The 18,596-nt window shown below is 34.3% G+C and overlaps 1 protein-coding gene across 1 annotated transcript in view; it reads left to right on the forward strand.

The window, feature by feature from the left end:
• Positions 1 to 18,596, forward strand: part of KCNC4_1 (Potassium voltage-gated channel sub C member 4) — an 85,487-nt gene that overhangs the window by 56,107 nt on the left and 10,784 nt on the right. The window contains exons 4-5 of the mRNA XM_035731092.2: positions 6,029 to 6,821; positions 17,662 to 18,000. Of these exons, the coding sequence (XP_035588515.1) occupies positions 6,029 to 6,821; positions 17,662 to 18,000 (1,132 nt within the window). The remainder of the gene's footprint in view (positions 1 to 6,028; positions 6,822 to 17,661; positions 18,001 to 18,596) is intronic.

Consider the following 18,596-nt stretch of genomic DNA (forward strand, 5'->3'; position numbering starts at 1 on the left):
TTCGATCGTTGGTAGAGTGACATCGATAGTAAGGTCTGTGTGTGTTGTTCCAGTGTCCAGTGGATTCAGTAGGGCTGGTCTATTCAACATTTCCTCGAAGTGTTCTACACATCTTTTGCTGTGTTTTTGAATCTCGGTGATTGTCTTGCCTTATTTGTCCTTGACCGATCTCTCTGGTTTACTATATTTCCTTACTGTTGTTTTCGTCGTGTCTTATAGTTGTTTGATATTTCCTTCTCTTTTAGCTTTTTATATTGTCGAATATATGTCTGCTTGTCAGCTCTGATGTTCTTCCTCATTTGCCTGTTTGTTTCCTTGTAATCAGTTTGTGGCTTGAATTTGTCTGTTCTTGTTCGACTGTTGTTAATTGCTGCCTTCTTTCTTTTTTGAATCTTGTCCAGGGTTTCGATAAAAATCCATTCCTTATGATAATGCTTGTTGCCGCCTCCTGTCACCGTATGACACGTTAAAGTTGTTGCATCTTTGGTCCCTTTCCAGTTGTCGTCTATCGAAATTTCTTCTTCTTTGATTAGATTTTGTAAGACTTGGAACCTGTTGTTGAGAATCATCCTGAATTCTTTGATTTTGTTAGTATACTGTAGAGAGGCTGTATTGAACCATTGTACAACTGTTTCTCCAGCTCTACAGTGTTTATTTAATTTCAGTTTCATCTTGGCAATCATCATTTGGTGGTGAATTGAAATTATGTCAGCTCCTCTCCTGGTTCTCACGTGTTCGATCGACCTTGTGAAATTTTTACTGACGTAAATATGATCTATTTGGTTCTTCGTGGTGTGATCCGAGGAGATAAACCCATGTAGCTTTGTGTATGTATTTGCATGGGAATATTCTGCCACCTATGAACAATTTAATGAATGCACATAACTGTTCAAGTCCGTCACTATTTTCGTTCGTTTCTCCTAGTCAGTCCATGTCGTCCTATGATATCTTAATAAACGTTATTGTCCATTCCTACTTTAACGTTTAGGTCTCTCATCAGGATAGTTACGTATTTCCCTATGCACTTCTCTACAATCTACTGCTGCCTCTCATAAAACCGATTTTTATTGTCTCCCCCTGCTATCTTTGGTAGGTGCATGACACTGGATAACTTTCATTGTAACCCCCTCCTTCTTTGTTTTGAAGGATGCACTGATTATCCTAAATCCACGAGATCCTCATCCTATAAGTGATCTTCATGCTTTTTGGACAGTATCACAGCAACTCTCTGAGTGTGTGGAGCATTTTCTTTTCCATGACCAGTGTACAGTAGCATTTCTCCTGAATCTATCCTTTTCTGTCCAAATTGTGTGCAATGGATTTCACTTATTCTAAGCACCGTCAAGTTGTACTTCCTCACTTCCGTTGCTATTTAAGTGGTTCTCCTGGTCTTTCTCATTGTCCGAACGTTCTATATACCTACAAAATTTATTGATCTGGTTGTTAGAACGGACGTCAACCTCGTGACTTCCGAAGAATCTCAGCTTTCACCATGAGGCATCATGATTCTTCTGAATGAAAATCGTTCAACTCGGAGGACAGAGTTTAAATGGTTTAAAATGTTTATTCTGGTTAACGTTTTTTGGCAACGTTATTTTCTAAGGAATAAGGTATTTGACTCTATCCTAAACCTTCCTTTTCTACACGGGTTTTCGATTAGAAATACCTATAGATGAGCTACAGCTTGAGTTACACTACCATTGACACTCCATCTATTCTACGTAATAATCAGAGTTTTGATTATCACACTTTAATCAGTTAACTTACCGAATGTATATATTAGTCTTAAGTACAGAATTCTTCATTTACTTACTTTAACTCAGTAATTGAACTTGTTATTCATCAAGAAAGAGCTCAGAAAATCAATAAATTGACATTTGTTAAACTTCTTCCTTAGTTTTCTGTTAATTAATTTACGTCTATACCTAATAAGATTTTATTTTTTTAAAAAAAAACCACATAGAGACATATCTATTAACGTATCATACAACGTATTTTATTCCAAGTTACATTTACATGAACACATTGTCATGGTAACATTTGTATAACGTGATCATTTTTTTTTTAGAAATTTCAATGTAACTGTCTTGACAACAGACTTTAGAGTATTAAGTTAAGGCAAATATATATTATTATTAGCTTTATTCAATTTTTTAGTCTTGGTACAATGGAAAATTCTCAACACAAAGTACTTCAACAAGTTTTCTTTCTTCATTTCTTGATCGATCTTGACGATAACATATTGAGTGATCGTCAATTAGATATTAGCAATTCAGGAATCGATATCAGAATAATGTACACCTTGATGTTGATTGGTTCTTGTTGATCTTAAACCTGTCATTGTTTACTTCTTTGTAAGTAAGATGTCGTTCAGAAGAACGATGAAAGCTTCACGACCAAACCATCCAGCTCAGAGAACAAAAGTTCATGAAAGTTGTCCTGCTGAGCTACAAGTAGTAATAGTAGTAGAAGTAGTAGTAGTAGTAGTAGTTGTTGTTGTTGTTGTTGTTGTGGTGGTGGTGGTAGTAGTAGTAGTAGTAGACAATATAGTTTGCAATTAGATATTCATTAGACTGTATTCAATAATATTTATTTATCGTGGATCGTAGATGTGCATTGCTGAGGAGTTCGATAATAGGATGAAACAGCCGTTCAGTCCTTCCAGGTTTTCAATAGTGCTCTAACACTAATCGGTTCATGGACGCTAATCGAATTCTATCGATCAAGTTCTAATATGTTTACTAGTCTAATTGACTTGACATCGTATTCATTATGTAGAAAACCGGATAGCTCATTGGTGAGTATAAAGCTGGATCTGCCAGTGAGCATTAATACCCTGAAGATTACATGTTCAGTTATATTATGTGCGTTTACTTATAATACAGTCAGTGGAATAATGCGGGCAAAAAATGAACAGGGAAAAAAATCCTATGAATAACAAACAATTTATAGTAGTATAATATATCAATCTCTAATCAGTCAGCATAATGATATAGATTTAGTTTATCACAATAAGCGTATGGAAAATGTTTATTAACCATATGGTCAGAGGTCAATCAAATAAACACAATCAATAAGTAACATGAAAATAATAGAATCAATAAAAGATAACCAGTCACTATGAGGTCATATGAATGAACTCATTTAGTGTTTATCAAATAATTTTCCTTGTAAAACTCAATTTAACTAGAAATGGAGGCTTATGATTATCATTATTATTACTCAAATTGATATCTACAATAAAGTTAGCTTATGAATTAAACCAACTAGTTCAAAGAATGTAACATTCAATTGTTATAACTTGTAGTCTTGGGTCCTATATATATATATGTATATGTCGTAATGATACCGCCAATTAGAGAACAGTGATTTATCGACTGGACTAATGACGCATAAAACCCGTACAAGCAATCCACAGTCCTTAACGGTCCTGCTTCCCGCCTAACCCTGTCTGTTAAGTTCAGAAACAACAATCTCAGACTCTGCGATATGAATCATGTATTTAAAACATACTAGGTTTATAAACCAATCAGAAAGACAGGCGGCCTGCTTGAATATCTGGACTACCTGTTCCTGCCATCTAGATATTTCAACAAGTTATTTGTTTTCTTATTTGTTTTAACACATCATTATTTCTATTGAGCGCACAATCTATTCAGGCACGTTTATGAAAAGTTTACAACATTTCGCTGTACAGGTTACGAAAGGGTATAATCAGCGGCATCATGTTGGTTGGCAATATACATTGAATAGAACGAACATTATTCAGATGTCAATTCCCGAAGTACTAACATATAACTGGCAATCACTCAATATGTTATCGTCAGGATCAATCAAGAAATAAGAAAAGGAAGCTTATTGAAATACTTTGCACTGAGAATTCTATATTGTACCACAAATATAATATTGAATGAAGCTAATAATAATCAAATGGAAAATAACATTTGTTCAAGATTTGGCCAAATGTGGCTGTGAATGTGGGAGATAGTAATTGATAGACCGGGTATAAGTCAAGAATAATAACAGTTTATAGGTGAAAATAAAGCTTATGACAAGAGGAACACAAATATGAATAGTTTAGTTACTTAACAATTATACAATCGAAATATATATGTATCGTATTAGTCCAGAAATAGATCCTAACAATTACCATTCCTTATTCTCATCGGGATATATATCAATTCAACCTGAAATTTCTTCTGCTGATGATGTCGTTCAGAAGAAGAACAATGAAAATCTCAAGAACTAAATGATCCAACTCAGACAACAAAACTCCACCGAAATCATTCACCTAAGCTACAAATCTTCGCCATTATTCTCATCAAGAATAATAACATTCCATCCATATACAGTTTTATGAATATTGATCAGTAAAACAGTTTTATATTTTATCATTTCCTAAGGTATCTATCTATATATGTGTGTATAATACATTACAATTCTATGGTTATAGTCTATTAAGGTCTGATTCTTATTGTTTCTTATCAATGATGAATAAACTGTTACCGGAAATATTCATATCTATCTATTTGTCTAGACTAAAATCCTACTGAACATTCCCTACATTATAATCAGTATAGTTTTTATGTAATAATATAATTGTAAATGTATAATATTTATAATCAACTTGTAAATCAGTCTACTAGAACTAGAATAATCACTTATTTCATTCTAATTGATTCCATGGTATCTAACTCTGTTTATTGAATACAATCATTATTACTATTAGTATTACATGACATACCAATGTATCTGACTTAATATATATATATATCAACTTCCGTTGCTTGTTTTTATCATTGTTAAACAAGTTCAATGAAGCTTAGAAATATGGGACATTATATATATATATATATATATATATATATATATATATATATATATATATATCCTTATATAACCTCTATATTCATGTACACGTATATATGTATATGTATACGGTGATATTTCTATACACAATTATACAATACATATATATATATATATAACCCTGAATATTTTAGGACATGTCTATTCCCCCTCCCACCACCACCACCAGCACTTTTGTTTTGTTTTGAAAACATGATGTAATCTGCAAAAATTCACCTTTTAAAAGAAAAGAAAAAAAAGAAAAAAAACAAAGTTGATAATTTAATATTCATGTGATAGATACCAATGTGTTGTATCTATCGATAATCTTGTAAACAATTTTATTATGGTTATTCAGTGTTAATTTATTTTTCATTTTTTTATGATCAGTTTTTTGAACTTAATTTATGTTGATATCTGTGAATGCCTTTCAGAGAAGATAAGCAAAAGGTGTCTAATGATGAATAGGGAATAGTTTGATGCTAGCCTATTTAATGGAAAATCATGATAGTACTAGTATCTGACTAATCTTTTTATTTTTTCATTTCAATTATTGAGATCATGACACATTTATTGATTGGGTTAGGAATTGTTTTGTTTTGTTTGTTTCTTTGCTGCTAAAGCCTATAAGCCTCAAATTCTTTCACAAAAAAAAACCAAGAAAAATTGACTGAAGAAGTAACCATTCGGATTAAAAAACTGAGACGATGTGTAAAAAACACCACTGATCAACTTTAGTAAACTTAACTATTAAATGATCTACTCTAAGTAATGTACTTACACCCTTAATTAGCGAGAAGCAGTGACTAGTGGAATTCAACCGGATCTGTTGTGAGATAGTAACTCCCTGATGACAATGGTGGATGTGTTGCTCAATTTCGTGGATTAGTTAAAGTTAAACATTAACACCGTTGGATATCGGCCAGCTTAGTGGTCTAGTGGTTAAGCACTCGAGCGCGAGGATCGTGGATGCTCACTACTGAGGAGTCCCACACTAGGTTTCCCATAATGATCTAGCTTCAATTGACTTATGATCTCAACTATTGAAATTCATATAATATCCACAAAAACTCCTTCTGATACTAATCGAATTATATTTATCTACCTTAATTTGACCATTGTATATATGATAAGCTTATTTGTAAATTACATTCGACCTTTCTTTTTCTTTTTCTTCTAGATTATTGCTGTGATCTCTGTATTTTTCATTGTTCTATCAATACTTTGTTTTTGTTTAAAAACATCATCCAATCTACGTATACCATTATTATATAATGATTCAAATCAATTATTAACAAATTATGAAACATCACATTCATATACACCTTATTCTACACTGTCATCATCCTCATCGTCGTCATCTCCATCATCATCATCAATGTATTCAGATATCTATACTCATCATAATACACATTCTATATCATCATCATCGTCTCCATTCAATCTAGATCCTTTATGGACAATACGTAAACGTATGATTAAATCACATATTCTATTTAGTTATATAGAATGTATATCAAATGGATGGTTTACATTTGAAATTATAATACGTTTTATAGTAACACCATGTAAATTAGAATTTATTAAATCCCCTATTAATATAATTGATTTATTAGCCTTATTATCATTTTATGTCGATTTAATTTTAACTAAAATTATGTCCAATGAAGCTAATTATGAAGCATTAGAATTCTTTTCTATTATACGTATTATGCGACTATTTAAATTAACCCGCCATATAGCTGGTTTAAAAATTCTCATTCATACATTTCGTGCAAGTCTTAAAGAATTAGTATTATTAGTATTCTTTTTAATGGTATTCATTGTTATATTCGCTGCATTAATGTATTATGCTGAACGATTTCAATATAATCCACAAAATGATTTTGTATCTATACCAGTTGGTTTATGGTGGGCTATTGTAACAATGACAACAGTTGGTTATGGAGATCAAGTACCAAAAACATATTTAGGTAATCCATATTATTATTATTATTATTATTATGTTGTTGTTACTGTTGTGTGTATATATATAAATATGTGCGTACTTTGTTTCTATATTTATCCTCAGTCAGTCAGTTACCATGTAGAACCAGACACATATATGGATTGGTCCAAGTTGCCATTATTTCATTAGCATAACAAGATGAACACCGGATTCATAGATGTAGTTAATTCAATGGTGGTCAGTCAGTCAGTAACAACGTAGAACTTCGTACGTACGTACGTACATTAGTTCGAGTTGCCATACCACATTAACACAGAAATGCAGTTGTCGATTCAAATCCCGTAGTGGTAGAGGCGGTAAGAGTATAAGCAGTAATCAGAAAGATTAGGGTTTGAAGGTGTTATTCATGTAGCATAATCCAGTGAAATAAATCTGGAAAGAGAACAAGGAAATGGACATGAAGAATTGAGAAGACTAGAATTTGGGAGAACACAATAAGCGGATGCACCTGTGTCATTGCAAACTATTTTGAGCCATGTTATTCAAGGTCTCTATCCATCGGTTGCTATCATATCGCGGATCCCAATCAGGTAGTCTACACCTACCAACATGACTCAGTCCACTTGTCAGTGACTTCATGTATTTGTGCCACTCTTTGCTCTGGCCACCCCTAACGTTCTTCCAACCTACTCCTACACCATGAAACATCGCACATCGGGGCAGTCGGTGGTTGGACATACGTAACACGTGTCCTAGTCATCTCAACTTATAAAGTTTCACTACTTCATCAATTGATTTGCCATCCTTACCTAGTACCCGTTTCCTAACAACTGCATTACTTACTCGGTGGTCCCAGGATATACGAGCAATGTTTCGAAGACACCTATGATCGAATACTAGTAACCTACGAATATCCTCTATCCTTACCGGCCATGTTTCACTTTAATAAAGTAGGACGCAACAAACTGTTACGCAGTAAACCCGTCCTTTGGTTGATAGACGGATATCTCGCCTACGACATAAATGACGCAAGTTGGCAAAAGCTAGTCGAGCCTTCTGTATCCGTGCTGAGATTTCGTCACACACCAGACCAAAAGGGCTGATGAAACTCCCAAGATAAGTGAAGCGGTCGACACGCTCAACTAATTCAATGGTAACAATATATAAAAGAAAGATTGTATATAAGGATATAGTATATGGAGAAACAATTAGTTGGTAGAATGAAAGATATGAAGCGATTTTAATCTCATAATTTAAGGGAAATTAGAAAGTGTTTAGTGGCCCGGGATCTGACTCCAAATTGATCGTAATGATGATTGTTGTTGAAATATATATGTGTCGCCTATCCTCGTATATAATCATCGACTTAAATCGCGTTAGTCAATAACGGATTTAAATATGTCGAATAACAAGAATGGACTTGTGAATACATACTATTTTGTATCTGAAGCGAATGGAATAAACTGAAGTGAAGCAACGCGCAATGGAGATGGAGGGTAAGCCAACTCTCATTTAACCAAGCGTTAATCAATATTTATAGTTACACAAAAGTAAGTTACAGACATGTGATTAGTAATGGGATAAGAAATGTACACACACATATGCGCTCGTACAAAACACAGTTAAGATTGGTAAGCGAATAATTAACAAGGTCAAAATGCGACTCAAGTAGAATGAGTAGATTGGCCTGTCGGGAAACCAGAATACGGAATATGGGCTTAACATAATAACTGACACTACAAATGTATACATCTACGCCATTGTGATCGATTCCAAACCATGTCACCCAGATTCTCCAAGCCTTAGTTACGATAGTCATACGGATACGAACCAAGTAGTCTGTATCTACCATTATGTCTCCACCTAGAAGTTAGTGACTTCAAGCACTGATGCCGCGTTTTTGGTTTGGCCGCCTCTAATTTTCTTCTAACCATCTTCAACACTAGTGAGCATTGCGCGTATAGTGTTATAATTTAATATATCAAATTAGTAACGAATTATATATGTTTTTAACGCTTGACTAAGTAGTTATTGCCAAATTTGAAGATCAAGAATGCGTTAACAGTTTTAATGTCAGTGGTTGAATGAATATATAATAATGAACACTAGCCCAGACAATAACCATTCACTTATGCTAATCTTGTTCATTCGTAAACTTTACATTTGTTTTTATCTTTTTTTTTGTTTCTCAATGGTATATGATCCGTTTAATCTTATTAATTGGAACTTATTCAGCCATATCAGCCTTCTATAACAAGAAAATCGACTTCCCCTTTTTGAATTCACCTATATCAGCTGATATAAAATACTCAAACAGTACATAAGCGATTGTGTCATATCTCATTGAGTCTATCAACACGTATATAGGAAGGAGAGATCGTGATTAGCAACTAAGACTGATGGAACATATACTTAAATAATTGCAGAAACAAATAAATTTTTATGGTCAAATAAGAACATAGAGTAGACAGATATCTTTATTCATTGTGAAACATTTAGTTGACACTGATCATGAGGTTGATATCAAGTTAGCATTTGTAGTGTTATACGAAAGTCTTCAAGAGTGTATACTAAAGTTTATTGAAGCCTTGGCTATACAGAAACCGAAATCCCATTTATGTGTTCACAAAATAATTTGTTCTTACCCTTAACTTACCCTAGTACTACTGATTTGTTATCCAGAGTGGTTATCATATTGTTTTTGTTTACTTTATTTTTTATTAGAAAGGGGGTTTTGTGAAGATGGTAGTAATTTAATAGTTGAATTCTTGAGTCAATTGAAGCTAGACCAGCATGGAAAACCTGGCACAACTAAACAACCGTTTCGTCCGTTGGATGAAGGCTCAGTGGTCTAGAGGTTAAGCATTCGCGCGCTAAACTTATAGGTCCTGGGTTCGAAGCGGGATCATGAACGCGCACTACTGAGGAGTCCCACAATAGGACAAAATAGCCATCTAGTGCTTCGAGGTTTACCATGATGATCTAGCTTCAATTGACTCATGATGTCAACTATTGAAATCACTATAATATCCACAAACACCCCTTCTGATATTAAATATCATATATCGGTAAATTCTAAACAGAAAAGTGTGTCTTCCGGTCGAAGTAGTAGAGGGTAAATCGAACTTTTATCTGCCATTACTCTTTCACCTTTTTAACACATAGGTTAGAACTAAACAGAAATAAGTAAATACTGATGAATACTTAATCGTCAAACTACAATATCCGATTACGCCCTATTCATAGGTAAATAGAACCAATTAAGTGACTGATTTATTCGACAGTAGAAGATTCATCAACGTAATTTACAAGTTAAAAAACACACATTTAAACGGGGCCTAAAGTAAGATACACACTTGCGTATCAAAATGTAGTTTTGTTCTAATAAATAAGGACTTTCGTCTAAATTTCATCGAATAGTTTCACAATACTTGGGCACTGAGTTGATGTGTAACATTCAAGAGAGAGAATGTGTTTGTAAAATCTCAGTGATTGAATTTGAAGTAAATCTAACGTTTCGCCTGACAATCTGATCCAAGCTTTTTCAAAGAACTATAGGATCAAACATCATAATTATCGAATATAAATAAGGTACATGGTTCTCTGAGGCAAGCCTCAACTTGGAATCCTGAAGGGAAGCGAAAAAGTGGAAGGTCAAAGAACACATTACGTCGGTAAATAGAAGCAGATATGAAAAAAAACAATTGGAAAGAGCTGGAAAGGATTGCCGATGTCAGGTTTGGATGGAAAATGCTGGTGAGCGGTCTATGCTCCTTCATGAGGAGTAACAAGCGTAAGTAAGTAAGTACATGGTTCTTTGGTTCACTGTATACTGAATAGGTCATCCGATCAACGTTGTAATGTTTAAAGTAATCGATTTACTTTAGTGTGTAGGAGACTTGTGGTGTGAAACAAAATGTGTTAAGGTCACATATTTATGTTTTCTTAATATTCGTCGACCGGAGACAATATATAGTCGATGAAATTTCTTCTTCTCACTTACGTATACACACCATCCGTTATCTGGACACTTTTCATTTCAAACCACAAGTCTCTTACACACTAAAGTAAATCGGCTACTTTAAACATTGTTAACATTGATTGAATGACCTGTTCAGTATACAAGGAACCGGAGAATCATGTTAGCGATTTTTTCTGGTTAGCGTTTTTTTAGCGAGTTAGTTTTCTACGGGAGGGGGTCGCTAACCCCATGCCCAACCCTCCTCCTTTATCCGGGCTTGGGACCGGCAGTAGCCCCCGGGGGGACTCCAGGCAGAGTTGGAGAACCAGTTATCTTATTTATATTCGATAATTGTGATGTTTGATTCTATATTTCCTTGGAAAAGCTTGAGACAGATTACCAAGCGAGACATTGGATCTACTTCAAATTCAATTTTGAATGTAGTTTTCTTCTTCTCCTTCGAATATTTCCCCCTCATGATAATCTAGAATGAATTTTGTATAAATTTCTTTGACATTATTATTATGATTGATTAGAATAATAATGATACTATTGATGATATTCGTGTCAATGATGAGAATATTGATGATAATGGTGATACATTGTTCATTAAAGAAAAGTGAATCACTTCATTTATTTATCCCTTTTTTGTTGTTGTTGTTGTTTGTTGTTGTTGTTGTTGAACAAAACAAACTGTTCTACCATCACTTAATAACTGATTTGAATCTTGATGAGTTTTGTCGTTGTTGTTGGTGGTGGTGGTGCTCTCTATTGTTCTGTGTTTTACTGTTCAAGATGATATTCATTTAGATAATATGGATATGATATTTGGACAGATATCTGTCAAATGAATTTATCCACTTGACCACATATTTTATTCTTCTTTTTATAAATAAAAATTTATTATCAGATGGGTTTTGCGGATATTATAGTAATTTCATTGGTTAAGATCATGAGTCAGTTGAAGCTAGACCACCATGGAAAACCTGAAAGCATTGGACGGGTCGTGGATGTGCACTGCTGAGGAGTCTCATACTAGGACGAAACGGCCGTCCAGTGCTTCCAGGTTTTCCATGGTGGTCTAGCTTCAACTGACTCATGATCTGAACCATTGAAAAAATTAATGGTTGAATTTATAATTCGATTCAAGTATATCCACTATGAAAAACTATAGAAGCACTAGATCACCGTTTCGTCCTATTATAGGACTCTTCAGTATCTCCATAAACCCCTATTCAGATAATAAAAAAACGACAGAAAATGTATGATTTATGGGGGAATTTTAAAATAATACAGATAACACATGAAAAGAACCACTGAAATACAATCTGAGTAAACGTTTATATCAATGTGAATTACTTACTTACTTACGCCTATTACTTCTCGTGAAGGAGCATAGGCCACTCACCAGCATTCTCCATCCAACCCTGTCATGGGCAATCCTTTCCAGTTTTTATTCATCCTTTTCATATAAGATTCGATTTCCCGACGTAATGTGTTCTTTCGCCTTCCTCTTTTCCGCTCCCCTTCAGGATTCCAAGTTAGCGCTTGCCTCGTGATGCAGTTTGACGATTTGCGTGATGTATGTCCTATCCATTTCCATCGTCTTTTCCTAATTTCTTCTTCAGCTGGAAGTTGGTTTGTTCTCTCCCACAGAATATTTATAAACTATTAATTTAGAATTCATTTTGAACATCAATTCTGGGATGTAGAGACACCCAGCTGATAAGTCCTAAATAGGACGAAACGTGCGTCCTGGGTTCTAATACTAGCCATCAATCATCTTTGCTTAATAATTTTAAATGTTATAACTTATCAACACATACCTGTTTACTAATATATATACTTAAGATGATTACAGAATGTGCATCAGTCTAAGGACATGAATTAGAATAATATAAAATATAGGCAACATATAAAAATGAAAGGTTTATTATTTGAATTAATGTGATTTATACATCATCGTTTTGAGTGGTTTTCAAATGATGTCAACTTCATGCTAGCTAGCACTCGTCAGCAAAAGGTACCAGAAATCTTAAGTGATCTAGTGTTTCCATGTTACACAACTTCACAATCTAAGACAAAGATGGATAGTAGTTAGTAGTGGAATCCAAGACGCGCGTCTCGTCCTATGTGGGACTCGTCAACTGGATGTGCCTGCACCTGAGTTGATGCCCACTCTGAGACTCGAACTCAGTACCGTTCGCTTCAAACGCCATCGGCGCTATCCACTTAGCTACTGATTCCTTATAGCCACTTGCTTGTGAAATGAGCTGAAGTTTAAATTCACTTGGTATTGTTTATTTGAATCTTCCCGTTCACCTAAGACATTACCACTCAATTATTCAGAACGGGACTAATCTCCTGCTGGACTGATAAATCTACACTAATTTCCCAATAGATGGTGACCAGTGCGATATTTGATTGAGCCTTAATGTTAGTCGAAATCTATAGATCAATTATACAATTCGGTTATCCTACCGATAGAAAGGACATTGTTTGGTGGACGCTACTCACTAGATTGTTAGTAAATAGTATGTTGTGGAACATGACCTTGAAGTTGCCATAGTCGTTAGACGGAGGGGAGAATTTCGGTAAATCAAAAGCACAGTTTAGGAAAAACACTTGATGAACAGATGAGAACACAGAATCTCAAAACACAATACGAGATTCAAATCGAAGGCTGCGTATACGCATGACGTAGACACTTACTAATTCCTCTTACTAATCAATCTTTCTGCCTGTTGACTCGTTGTACACTGAATGTAACAGCATTCCTTTATTTGTCAACCAGTTCTTAGACATAACTTTACAGTAGTATTTGAATACTGGAATTTGCAACAAAATTATTGTTAGCCAAGTTTTTTATAGGGTCGTATACCCTGATGGTGTTCTCGTAAGTTTTTCCGGTTGCCTGATCTTTCAAGGGCGATAGGACAGTGCACAATGATATTGTTTTGTGCTGGGTTCAAAGAGAATCGTATACTATATGCATGCGAATCCGCCCCGCTATTGTTCCTATTGTAATTTTTTTATAATTTAAAAAGCATTATATGACATAGTATTTGCGAAAAATCCCAAGTTCATAAGGAAAATGGTCTCATATCTTATGTCGAACCCTTCAGATAATAACTAGTAACTCTCCGATTGAAATACAGGTTTTATTATAAAGATCCCTTTAGATCCACGTACGGAAGAATTATACCGCCTGCTGAGTGCATTCATTAATTTTCAAATGATTTCAATGTGAAAGACAGACGAGATAGACTGAAAGTAGTTCTGCTGTACAAAGAATATGAATAATAGGTGAGATTATAATTTATGGATGACCTCTGAGCGACGCTAAAGTGACCTTGATAGTGTCCACCCAATAACCAGGAGCAAATGAGGGTTATTAACCTATGTGAGGAATTGGAATTATGATTTACAGTTGATGGTTAGGGTTAGGAATTAGATATAGGGTTTTCACCACGAACTAACATCAGTTATAATTCCAAAACTCTATTTAGCCAAATAAATGGGTGAATTTGGTGCCAAAATTCGAGACCTGTTATCTTATACGTGATTGGTTCATCCATAAATTATAGTCTCGCCGAATAATCTCCTCTCTACTATTTTGGCATAAGTTTCAAACAAATAAGTATGTTTATGATTTGGCTTATCTTTACCTGAACTACATATATGTTCATCATTTCATTAAAATGTTAAAATGACCATTTTTGGTTATAAAATCAATATAAATTATATGCCTTTGAACTACTATTTAGTAGTATAGCAAATAACTTGTAAAAAATCGGTCTCAGATATGGATTGTGACCCATTTGTATCTTTTGAGCACACGGGTAATAATTATGATTATTTCAAACTAGAAAAACTGATCAGAAGCCAAACTGTATACAACGAGTTGTATTACAGTTTTGTTTAACGTCGTTGTACACAATTATATAACAATGTCAAATAGAAAATATGAATTACGGCTAACAGCAGAATTCGTCCAATATGGGACATAACAATTACATGTACTTGCATTTTGCTATTGATATTCTAACTAAAAACTAATCTGTTTTTTTTTAAAAACAATAATGATTTCTTCACTGACATATTGAGTCTTAAGAGCTATTATCATTTCCAAAAGATAAAGAGTCGTTTAAAGATCCCCATCATTATTACAAGACTAATATTTGAATAGATACAGAATCATTTGTAAGTTTCTATCCAATGATGTATCATAAAATGTACTTACTTACCAACTTACTTACTAACTAACTAACTTACTTACTTACTTAATTACTTACTTACTTACTTACTTACTTGCTTACACCTGTTACCCTCAATGGAACATAGACCACCAACCAGCGTGATTGAAATCATGGACCGATTGATGTGAGACCACCTTTGGATACCTCGAAGTACTGGAAGGCCGTTTCGTCCTGTTGTGAGACTCCTCAACAGTGGCTATCCACGATGGTCTAACATCAATCGGTTCATGATCTGAATAAAAAAGAACTTAATAATCTCCACAACCCCTATACTAGTTTATCTGAAATTACTAGAGATCAAGCATTTTCTGAATACTGAAAATATTGTAGAATACGTCGACAATTATTATTAGACGATTAACTTCTATGAAAAATCTTTATTTCATCCATTTTTTTTCTAGACAAAAGCAAATTATGATATGACATGTAACATGATATTCTTTCAATCAAAATATCAACTTATTACGAACAAGAAACCGATTGAATTTAGACATTCACATCATTGGATACCGGTATAGTGATCTGGAAACTTAGCGTTTACACGCCTGATCGGGGGTTCTTAGTTCGAATCCTGAGAGCAAGATCATGGATATGCACTACTGAAGAGTTCTTATACTAGGACGAAACAACCGTCCATGTTTTCTATGATGGTTTAGCTTTAATTAACTCATTTTCACATCTCTCTGTATGTATGTGTGTTTGTGTAGCTCACGAATTTCTTCTTGGGAAATAATAAATAATAAACCTACTTAATAAGGTTTTGATATTAATTCATGAACTGATTCAATTTAGGTTATGTATTAAAATGAAAATTGTGTCCTTTTAATGGAAAAAAAAATAATAAACGTCAAGACCTATTAGGATCAATATTGACCAACAACACTAAAACTGTTCCAGTACATGAAAATATACATTTAGGTCGAAAGTAATTTACTTGGGTTGTATACCTATATAACTCAATAAAAGGATAAAGAAGGGAAATATATATATATATATATATATATATATATATATATATATGATCACCTAATTGTTCATTAATGGAATTGATGATTTAGCTTACGTGACAGTGTATGTTGTTTGTTTGTTTTTCAAGTTGCGGTTAACCTCATCAAGTATATTGTTAACAGCTTTTTTAGTTTTTATTTTTGTGTGTAAATTATCGAAAGGGGGAACTAACCGAATGATAAATAGGTCATGTTAAACTATAAAACTATATTGCCTCAACAACAACAAAAATATTTAGATTGATTATTTTGTAAAATCTCTACAAAATGCCTTCTGATATTAATCAGCAGATGATCACTAGTGACTGACTGTAAGAGGTATTTCATGGATTTCTAGTGAGAAGCAGTGATCAGTGGAGTTCAACCGGGTCTGTCGTGAGATAGTAGCTCACTGATGACAATGTTGGATGTGTGGCTCAATTTTATGGATTAGTTGAAGTTAGACACTAACACCGCTGGATTCCGGCCAGCTTAGTGGTCTAGTGATTAGGCGCTCGTGCACGAGACTGATAGGTCCTGGGTTCAAATCTCACGGAGAGCGGGATCATGGATGTGCACTACTGAGGAGTCCTATAATAGGACGAAACGGAAGTGCAATGTCTCCAGGTTTTCCATAGTGGTCTAGCTTCAGTTGACTCATGGTCTCAACTATTAAGATTCTCGGAAATTGTTAAGCGAGAAAAATGAAAATTAAATATTACTCTAGAATATCTCAGTATGTGTTAAGATATCAGGTAAATAAAGATTGTTTTCTTTAAATATTTACATTCAAATATTACTTACTTATGCCTGTTATCCCCAATAGAGTATAGGCCACCGACTAGCATTCTGCAATCCACTTTGTCCTGGGCCTTCCTTTTCAGGTCTATCCAATTGTTGTTCATTTTTCTCATGTCTGTCTCCATTTCTCGGTGTAATGTGTTCTTTGGTCTTCCTCTTCTCCTTTACCTTCGGGAAACATTTAAACATTAGAAATACTAAAACCAATGCTAAAATTAAATATATTTGGATAGTATTCCTTAAAGCAATAAGATCTTGTGACTCAATTGAAGCGCTAGCTTAAATTCTTGAATCTCTTACTTCTAACCCATAGTAGGGCAATGATACTCGAACACTGTTGGGGAGATTCATTCAATAAGTAAACAACTACTCATCGAGTGACTGGAAAATCAATACTTATTCTTAAAAAAAAACACATTAAGTTTATATTTGTCATAGATTGATAACAACTTGGAGATTATTAAGTATCAACGGTTTCAGGACAGCTGGTTGGTCTTGATTTGAAACAACTCAGTTGTATAGATATATAGTTCCATCAAGGTATTGAAACTAGAATTTCATAAAGAGAACTAATTTAAAATTAAATTAATGTCTATGACACTTTATTTATTTATTTATTTTTTGATTGAGATCATGGACCGATTGATGTGAGACCACCTTTGGATACCTCGAAGTACTGGAAGGCCGTTTCATCCTGTTGTGAGACTCCTCAACAGTGGCTATCCACGATGGTCTAACATCAATCGGTTCATGGTCTTAATCAAAAACTTGATTATCTCCACAACCCCTACACTTTATTTATGTTTTATACTTTTAAAGTTAATTTTTACATTACTTCTTTGGTATATATATTTACAGGTATGATAGTTGGTGCAATGTGTGCAATTACTGGTGTTATGACTATCTCTCTTCCAGTTCCTGTTATTGTATCAAATTTTTCACGTTTTTATACGCATACACAAGCTCAATCTAAACTTCCAAAACGTAGAAGACGTATTTTACCAGTTGAAGCAGTTCGACCAAAAACTTGTAGTCAAGTTCCACCACTTAATTCTTCAGTAAAATTAAAAAATAATTTTGGTGTTATACCACCTGGATTAGCACGTAATTTCAATTCATCAAATGATTCTCCTATACGATTATCATCAACTGGTGAAAGAAGACATCATTTTCCAGATACAACTTGTAAAATAACAGGTAAATTATTTCTTAATGTTTGTACTGAAATATAACACAAAATGTTTATGCTTGAACCTGAATATAGTAATTCCGTTTAGAGTAGTGATATATATATATATATATATATATATATATATATATCAGATGGTGGTTGGAAGTAGTTGACAGGAAACCCTGGACCGGAGTTTCGTGCTACTTGGCACTCGTCAGCAACGTGTACTTGCAATCCTGAGGAAACTAGTGCTCCCTGGCGGATCCGATCCTGTGCCACCCAGCTTCACAGTCAGGGACGTTACCACTGAGCTGTCCGGGCCGCGATCAACCTCCTGTAGGACTGAGATGTAATCACAATTGATTGATCACTGAGTCCAGGGTTTCCTGTCGACTACCTTTAACCATCATCTAATCTCAGTATATAGTGCACGCAGTGTCGAGTCACCTAGACTGGTGGCCACATTGCAACATAGTCGATAGCATTCGATTTGCACTAAATAAGGACTTGACACACATGACATTGATCGCTACCCAGTGATCAATCAACTGTGACATATATAAAGACAAATAAGTATTTTACACGTTTTTGGAAAGGTGGATACCATACCAGCAGTTCAGTT

This window comes from Schistosoma haematobium, chromosome 1, assembly GCF_000699445.3.
Source record: "Schistosoma haematobium chromosome 1, whole genome shotgun sequence".
Taxonomy (NCBI): domain Eukaryota; kingdom Metazoa; phylum Platyhelminthes; class Trematoda; order Strigeidida; family Schistosomatidae; genus Schistosoma; species Schistosoma haematobium.